Raw genomic sequence first — 9,520 nt, 5'->3', positions numbered from 1 at the left:
GTGTCAGTTTTGATTTGGTTTTCCAATTTCTGAACAAACCTGAACAGTGATTTCATTCAGGTAGGGAATGAGATTATTTCCATACCTAAAGAGCTGTTCTTCTCTATGATTCTCAAAAGGTTGATCAAACACTTTTTACAAATTGCTGTTGGAGTAGATCCTTCTTCTTGGAACACCATCCCATGGTCAAAGAATCCAAAGCCCTCTCTCCGACACCATCTGCGTAGCCATTCGTTGACTTCCAGGATTCGACCATCTCTACCCAGGCCTTTTCCCTGAACAGGGAGGATGGACAAGAACACCACTTGCACCTCAAACTCCTTTATCTTTCTTCCCAGAGCCACGTAGTCTGCAGTGACCCGCTCAAGGTCATTCTTGGCAGTATCATTGGTTCCCACGTGGAGAAGCAGGAAGGGGTAGCTATCTGAGGGCTTGATGAGTCTCAGCAGTCTCTCCCTCATTCCTCTCTGGACTTAGCACTGTCATTCCCGAAATATCTCCCCAAGCCCCTACACTCCTTTTCCTAGGGAGGCTTGAGAATAATATTGTCACGGAGTCCCCAGGCAATTCTCTGGAACTGCTCCCCACAAAGCCAGTCAGGACTTTGGGGAGCTGCCTCTCCCTTGGAGCAGACTGTCTTCAGGGCAAGAAGCTCACACGGCTTCACCTCCTGAGTCTCTCCTTGGAGCATTCAGCATCCTCTGACCCTCCATGCGCGTCCCACAGCGAGTCCGCCCCGGCAAGGTCCTGGGGAAGACACAGGGTCCTGCACCCCCACTTTGCAGTCAGACGTGACTCTCAGCCAGCCAGTAAAAGAGAGGTTTATTAAGATGACAGGAACACAGTCCAAAACAGGTCTTCCCGGTACAGACAACAGGATTCCCTTTAGTTAGGTCCATCTGGGTCCCCCAGGGAGGCCACAGCCCCATTGGGAGGCCCGAGCACTCCCCTCCATTTTCCAGCCAGCTTCCAAAAAACTGCCAAAACCCCCTCCAGCTCCTCCTCTCTCAGCTTTGTCTCTTTCCCGGGCCAGGAGGTCACCTGATCTCTTTGTTCTCCCACACCTTTAGCATCCCCCTGAAAGGGGGGAAGGGCCTGGCCATTAGTTGCCATGGAGACTTCATCACAAATATCCTCACCAATTGGTACAGGTGAACATAGACCCAAACCCTTGGATCTTAAAACAATGAAAATCAATCAAGTTCTTAAAAGAAGAATTTTAATTAAAGAAAAAAGGTGAAAGGAGTACCTCTGTAAGATTAGAATGAAAGATAATCTCACAGGCAATCAGATTCAAAACACAGAGGGGTTCCCTCTGGGCAAAACTTTAAAGTTACAAAAAGAAAACTAGGAATACACCTCCCTCTCACACAAGGGAAACACAAGCCAAATAAAAATAAATTAATGCATTTTCTTGCTAAATACTAAGTCTATAGGAGCTGGATTGCTCGCTCCTTTGATCTGTGTCCGGCAAAATACACACAACTGACAGACAAAGACTTTCCTCCCTCTCAGATTTGAAAGTATTTTGTCCCCTTATTGGTCCTTTTGGTCAGGTGTCAGCTAGGTTATGAGCTTCTTAATCCCTTACAGGTAAAAGAGGAATTAACCCTTAACTGTATGTTTATGACAGATGTGGTGCAGCCCAGAGGATTTGCTTGGTTCAAGCTTCTCTATTGCATCTTCTAGCTCATGGTACTCAGATCTATGTGCATGTTTTTAAATTATCTTTCTCTTTACTCCTGGATATTCCATCTTGCATCTTTTTGCAATGGTTCTATCCTCATCATCATATATGAGCCTGCTCATCTTGGCATAATATTTGAACAGCATATTCACAGGCTTTCTCATCTAATACCTCTACACCTTTACTTTTCAGGATATTGGTGTTATTTAAATTGCAGGCCTTTGTCTGTTTGTTCTCAATTTGCTTCAGTATCAGCCATAGATCTTTTCCTCTGTGGGAATCCAATCTCATTAAACTAAACTGGCTTTTTGTTACAGTGACTATTTACAGAGCTGCTGCAATTGCAGCTTAGCATTCTAGCCATGTGACTGACCTGCTGCAACTTGTACTCCTCCCTCTAAGTTCCATGCTGGTTGCTACAATTTCTAGTCATCGTTCAGCCTTTGTGACAATAGTGGTCCTGTCTCCTGGGTCGATTGTACTGCTCCTCTGGGCCAGGAAGCATGACTGCTGACTATATATTCCTCCTCACTTTCTGCCCTAACGTGATGTACAGAGAAGAAAAGTGGGGGCAAGGAAACCATCAGATGGAGCAGTAAACAGGGGAGGTGGGGAGAAGGAAGAATTTCCTAATTTCTTGAAGGACTGCATGAGCGGAGCTGGATGAATAATTGACTTTGGGGGGGGTTGGTGGCAGTTCCAAAAAAAATTAAAAATAAATTTGGTTTCCATTAATCTAAATCTAACTTTTTAAAATTTATGGTGATTCAAAAACGATAATTTGGGGCCTGTTCCACAGCAGGATTTCAAACTTGGCTTTCCCACATCCACTGGGCTACATGCTATGGGAGGGCTAGGGGGAGGGAAGAGCAGCACCACCTCCTCTGGCCATTTTATGAATGGCTGAAACGACTCATGTCAAATTTGCAATAGTTTTAGGCCAACCACATTTCTTGTTGAATACACGACCTGACTGGAAGAATTTCCCAGCTCCACTTATGTGAGACATTTCAGTTAGGATGAATGAGAGTGTGACAGTTGGGTCAAATCTGTGACAGTTGCTCCAGATGAATGGTGCTTGGGAACTGCAGCTACACAACCCCTCTAAGTGGCTGTCACTTACAAGGAACATGCAGGCCTCCATGATTTTTGTTCTGTAAATTACATTACAGCCCTAATGCCAAAATAACAATTCTATCTGAGAGCTTTTTTAGTTTAACAAACTGTTCATGTTGTATCCCCTTTCTGCAGGGAGACAAAAAGCCCTTCAGTACATCGATTCAAAGCTAAATATGAAGAAATACAGAAGCAAGAAACTAAAGCTGAGAGATGTCCTGGAAATCACCCCAGAAAGTGTAAAGAACTGGATTCCCCAGACAACAGGAGATTTACCGTGGCATTTCCTGAGGAAGCTCATGGCTCTGAATGGGACAGCGAGAAACACAAGCCTTGAGCACAGGGCACCTGATGATCAAACACTAATTATGGACAAAGAGGAGCTGGATATTCATGAAGATCTTTTTTTCCTCAGTGACACTGACACCAGTGATTATCTGAACCCCCTCGATGTTCTCTGTGCCATTCTTCTTTGCTCAGACAGTTTCCTGCAGCAGGAGATCCTGTCCAAAATGTCCTTGTGCCAATTTGCCCTCCCTCTGCTGCTGCCTGCCATCAACACCCCCAAGCGTACTCTAATGCTGTGGGCCATGAGGGACATTGTGAGGAAGTGGAGGCCGCACTCCCTGGCAGAGAGCAGAGGGTTCAGAGAGGAGAGCCTGGTGCTCACGTCAATGCCAACCATTTCCTTTGTGCGGCTGGGGAGCTGCAGCTTCTCCAAGTCCAAACTCCTCAATGAGGTTCTCAGCCCCTCCCAGCAGCACCACGATTTCTTTGTCCATCGGGACATGGAGTCTGGGAATGTTCCTCGGGAAATCGCAGATGGGCTGGTCGAGATTTCCTGGTATTTCCCTGGGGGCAGGGAGAATTCAGATCTTTTCCCAGAACCTGTTGCAGTTACAAACCTGCGCGGAGACATTGATTCTCACTGGCCACAGTTCAGCTTTTTAACAGAGGTCTCCTCAGCAGTGTTCATAGTTACTGAGAGCATCAGTGAGAGAGAATACGTGCTGTTATCATCTCTGAATGGATCAGCCACTAAATACTACTTCATCCTTAACAGTCAGGCTGGGAAAGCCAAGGAAACACTGGGATTCCTGAAAAATTTAGTCCCACTTCTGAAACTCAGCAACTCACATGTACTGCAGAAAGGACGTGCAACAAATGAGGCACAATTTGTAAAAGCTCTGCAGTCTGCAATAGCAGCTATAATGAAGTCTTTTCCCAAGAGAGTGAGTATAGAAGCCATGGCTGAGATAGCACATCAATTAGGCATCCAGGTAGATGAGGATAATAAGAAATGTCAGAGAGTCCATAAATATGCCAAAGAAATCACTGTACAAATAAAAGATGTGGCAAAGTACAAGAGGGAAACGCTAAAACTCCAAGGGGAGCCATGGAAAAACTTGGCTAAAGTGGAAAAAGAACTGTGCCAAATGAGAATGCAAGGAGACATCCCTCTTGAGAAATATAAGTCTGAACTGAAAGAGAAATTATTAGAGTTGCGTGTTCAGCAGAATAAACATCACCCTACTGATGGTTTGAGTAAATTTATTTCCGGACTAGGAGTACTGCCTCCTAAGGAGAAACATTACTTCCTGAAATGGATGAAGTTTGACCTGGATCACATTGCTCGGGAGAATCTTTCTAAACTACGGGATCAATATAAAGAGAGATGCAAAAACTCAAAAGATGACCCCAAAATGTTTGCAGAATATAATAAACTAATCTCTGCCAGTTCCTTAGGAGTGGAGCATTTCATGCGTGAGTTGGGGCAGTTCTATGAAGCTGAACATGCAATGATGAAGGAAGGTAAAAGACAATTCACCCATCTCCCAGGCATAGCAGCTGACCTGATGCTGGAAGGGTTTCCCATGGAGCTGATCGATGGAGATGTGTCCAACATCCCTCTGCAGTGGGTGACAGATGTTCTGACTGAGCTCCATGCCAAGCTGGGGGGAAGATCCAGAATGCTGGTTCTAACGGTGCTGGGAGTGCAGAGCACTGGGAAATCCACCCTCCTCAACACCATGTTCGGCCTGCAGTTTGCAGTGAGCAGTGGCCGATGTACGCGAGGAGCCTTCATGACACTCATTAAAGTGTCAAAGAACTTTCAGCAGGAGCTGGGCTGTGATTTCATCCTGGTGATAGACACAGAAGGCCTGAAAGCCCCTGAACTGGCCAAGCTGGAGGACAGTTATCAACATGACAATGAGCTGGCCACACTGGTGATTGGACTGAGTGACATAACCATTGTTAACATGGCCATGGAGAATGCCACCGAAATGAAGGATGTTCTGCAAATAGTGGTCCATGCCTTTCTCAGAATGGAGGAAATAGGGCAAAAAGCCAACTGCCAGTTTGTCCATCAGAACGTCAGTGATGTGTCTGCGCATGAACAAAACATGAGGGACAGGAAACACCTCCTGGAGCAGCTGAATGAAATGACCAAAGCGGCAGCAAACATGGAAAAGAAAGGCAGGGAGATGAAATTTTCTGATATTATGGATTATGATCTGGAAAAACACAATTGGTACATTCCTGCTCTATGGCATGGAGTCCCCCCCATGGCTCCCGTGAATATGGGATACAGTGAAAAGGTTTATGAATTAAAGAAATATTTGTTTGAATTTCTGAAAGACTGTTTACAAAACAGATCCCCCAAGGACATTCCCCAATTCCTTGAATGGGTGAAGAGTCTGTGGAATGCTGTAAAACATGAGAACTTCATTTTCAGCTTTAGAAACAGCCTCGTTGCAGAAGCCTATAACCAGCTGTCTGTGAATTATGCAGAGTGGGAATGGGGTTTCCGGAAGGAGATGCACCACTGGGTATCCAAAAAGGAAACTTTCATCCAAAATCAGCCACCAGATAAACTAGACACCAATATTTTAACCAGACTAAAGAATGAGGCACAGAACAAACTGAGACCAGAATTAGAGAATATTTTGGATAATTTAAAAAAATATTTTGAACGTGGAGCAGCAAATCTTCACCTGATAGAAAAGTACAAAGAAGACTTTAGGAGAAGTGCAAATGATCTGAGGAAAGAACTGGAGAGTTATTCATTCAGCAAGTTGCAAGAAGTGATTGAAATTAGAAAAGGCCAAAATAAAATAGATGTTGTCCTCTCAGAGTACAAGAGAAAAATTGAAGAGAAAGTTGACAGGCTTCTGAACCATTGCAGGGAAAGCAAATGCAAGCTAAATAATGATGAACTGGAGAATGAATTTGAAAACATGTGGACAGAAACATTGACAGAATTATCAATCCTTCCTTTACAAAAACGCAACATAGATGAAGATGTGGAGTTCCATCTGAGAAAAGACCTAACGAATAAGGGGAGTGCAGTATGGAAGATGTTAAAGGATGCCAAAAGCCTGTCTACTTATAAAACACAACATTTCAAAATGGAAAAGAAATACTTAGAATTAAAAGGGTTAGATCGTTTAAAAGAATACTTAACACAGGAACGCTGGCATAAAACAGAGGATCTTGCTACATCCTTAATAGATGAGTGCAATAGTTACACTGAGAAAACGGTAAATGGCAAAGCAGATTATGATGAAACTTACTGCAGAGAGTTGTTGCGGATGATTAACGAGCAGCTTCAGCAGGTGGATGTTCAAAACCTTCACATCAGCACTTGCTTTGAAGTTGACCTGAAGCTTCACATTTTGGGGGGTGCAGCTCATGCATTTCAGAAGATGCATGAAGAATTCATTAAAGAAAATGATCCTCTGCAGCGTCTGGGGAAACTGAAACCTCAGTATCTCTCCACATTCAAAGCTCTGTACTTAGAGAAGGATGAGTGTCAAGACAGGGCCTGGAATTTCTGTGATCAGTGTCTCAGACCTGCCCTGGTGGACTATGTGAATAAGAGACTTGGGACCGAAATCGTGGATGACATTCTCAGCAGTAAATGGTCTATTGACTTCAGCACCCGCAGCGATTTCCAATTCTATGTTCTGAAGCAGCTGTTGGAAGAAAATAGCTTTAACAATTATGTGTATTACACAAGTAATTATGTAGATTTTATCAAAACCTGTATACAGGGATACGTGTTAACACGCTACAAAGAGAAGGCAAGTTTAGGAGATTTGGAGAAAAGGATTATCTCCACAATAATTAATAAACTCAGGGATGTTCTGAAAAACTGCAAAGGTGAGAAGACTAAGACAGTCTCTGCCTTTTTAGACAACTTTTGTGAAAAGCTGCAGCAGGATCTAGTCATTCCCAGGGACAGTTTTGAAGTGATACTGTTTAAAAACACAGCAAGTGCAGACCAATTTTCAGCTTTTATAGAACAGTTTATTCCTGATCGGGAAAAACAAGTTTTATCCACCTTTGAAAATCTGGAAATTGAGTCAAAACTCTCAAATCTTACAGTGAAGCCCAAGGATGAGATCTTCAAGCGAGTGTTTGGCTGTGGGAAGCAGTGTCCGTTCTGTAGAGTCCCCTGTGAAGCAGGAGCCAGTGCACATACAGAGCATTTTGCATTAGTGCATCGACCTCAAGGATTAGGGACATACCGGTGCGTTAAAACATGGAGACTTGTCTCTGATATATGCTCCTCTTCTGTGGCTTCCAATAGCACATTCAGAAGTTCAGCGACAAAATGGAAGGATCATCCTTTTAAAGATTATCGGAAATATTTTCCAGACTGGTGCATCCAGCCAGATCCCAGCATCACGGCTTCCAATTACTGGAAGTTTGTTTTAAAGGAATTCAATGACCAGTTTGCTGAGGAGTTTGGTGCTCTCCCTGCTGATCTCCCTCAGGACTGGGGTAAAATAACCAAAGAACAGGCACTGGAGAGCCTAGAGGAAACCTTTAAATGCAAGAAAAAAACAGTCTGAGAAACTCTGTTGTGAGCGGAAAGTTACACAAGTTAATTTTCTTTAAATGAGGCTTGTGAAAAAATCCCATATCTTCTAAATATGGAATGTCCTTTCTCTTTTAATATCAGACACAGTTTTCAGCTTCCAAACAGATAAAGAAACACTGCTTTTTCACATTTCACATCCCATAGAATTTATGGCAAAATTAAAGATGAGGGAAAGACCCATACGTGAAGTTTCTGCATCTTTTTATTATGAAGCAAATGACCAAAATCCCAAATTTGTCCTCATCTCTGCATTTTACTGGTGCAGTGGTACCGCGTAGTGCCCAGCAAACTTCCAAAGAGCCCCCTGAATACCAACCATCCACTTCTGCTATTTAAAGCATCAATAACCTGCACTTTTGCAGCTAATCTGACACCAAACAGCCTGGCCCTGATGCTCACCTTCCCCGGGGAAACACATGGGAGGGAAAAAGTACTTCAGAGACACCAGTGAGGGAGGTTTGCAGTGTAACACAATGGGGAAGGGAGAGATGCAGGCAACAAACCCAACAGACCCTGATGACTCAAAGGGAATCCCCACAAGCCCATCCCATCCCTGAGAATGGTCTTTCCATCTGCCCTGCAGTCTGCCCCACACACCCCTCTCACCCAGGGCCGTAAGGCTGAGAAGCCATGGTGCTATTGGCTACTCCCCCTGTGATTGCTGGCCACCGTCTGCCTGCGGGGTGCTGTGGGGAGCAGCCAGGGAGGGCAGTTAGTGCTGCTAAGAAATCTGTGGTCCCAGGTGCCAAGTCACATACGGCCCTTTGGATTTATTTTGTGTATAAATTATCAAGAATTTCCAAAGAAAATTAAACAAGAGAAATGGTTTACAGGAGAGAGAGACGAGGTTTGGAGAGAGGAGCATCCTGAATACATATTTTTTTCTAATTGATTTTCTGTGAATAAATGTTGCACCAGTTAGCTGCCTTAGATAAAAACCGATCTCTGTATATTTTTATTCTGCTTTTGAGAATAACACGGATAAAAGACACGTTTAAGTGCTCATTGATAAAAAAATCAACATGTATGTGAGCCCACAAGAGGTGTAGTGCAGCCCCCCACTTTTCTGCCTAGCCCACCTCAGTCCCTCCACGGGGAAGAGGCTGCCCCTGTGGCTCTGTACTGAGCTGTGCTGGCTACTGATGAGAGACATTTTCTCCATTTACACTGAGGGGATGGGCGAGGAAGGGAAGTGGTGGATGCTGCCACATGCAAGAGATTAAAAAATGCCTAGAAATGTCACTTTTTGGCCAGGCATGCAGCGCCCTTACACTCAGCTTGGTGCCATTTCTCTGTCTGTCTCTCTGTCTGTAACGGGATAATTTTTTGACTCACCAGGGACAGGTGGGGGGAAAGAAAGGAGCGGGGAAGGTGAATCCCTCTTTGTTTAGAGTCAAGGAGTTGAATCAAGGTAATCTCTCCCAACGACTAGGGGAGGGGGAAGAAGGTGGGGGAATGGTTAATTTCCCCTTGTGTTAAGATCCAAGGAGTTTGGATCTGGGTTCCCCCTGGGAAAGGTTTGGGGGAACAGAGAGTGTGCCAGACACTGAAACCTGGCTGGTGGCAGTGGTACCAGATCTAAGCTAGGATTTAAGCTTAGAAGGATCCATGCAGGTCCCCATCTTTTGGACGCTAAAGTTCAAAGTGGGGAATAAACCTATAACAAGGAGAGATGGAAGAGGGAATGGTGATGTATAGATGAGGGAATAGGGGCATGCACACAGTCCATGGCATGGGGGCAGAGTGCGGGACCTTGGTGTGAAGGGCTCACATAACTCCTGGTGGCAGATGTGAGGCTGACAAACCAGCTCAGACCAGAGCCATAGGCC

General features: G+C 44.5%; 1 protein-coding gene across 1 annotated transcript; it reads left to right on the top strand.

Annotated features, from left to right (window-relative positions):
- The first annotated feature begins 2,916 nt into the window (after window positions 1–2,916).
- Window positions 2,917–7,693, top strand: LOC123369133 (up-regulator of cell proliferation-like). The gene has a single exon (XM_045014494.1). It carries the CDS (start codon window positions 2,917–2,919, stop codon window positions 7,660–7,662), a length of 4,746 nt encoding a protein of 1,581 aa, XP_044870429.1. The 3' UTR covers window positions 7,663–7,693.
- Window positions 7,694–9,520: the final 1,827 nt, after the last annotated feature.

This window comes from Mauremys mutica, chromosome 4 (assembly GCF_020497125.1).
Source record: "Mauremys mutica isolate MM-2020 ecotype Southern chromosome 4, ASM2049712v1, whole genome shotgun sequence".
NCBI lineage: Eukaryota > Metazoa > Chordata > Testudines > Geoemydidae > Mauremys > Mauremys mutica.
Note: the sequence above shows the minus strand (reverse complement) of the source record. Positions and strands in the feature narration are given on the sequence as shown.

What these genes read in the sequence shown, in the direction of transcription:
- LOC123369133 (XM_045014494.1), top strand. Translation starts at nt 2,917, where the DNA reads ATGTTGTATCCCCTTTCTGCAGGGAGACAAAAAGCCCTTCAGTACATC.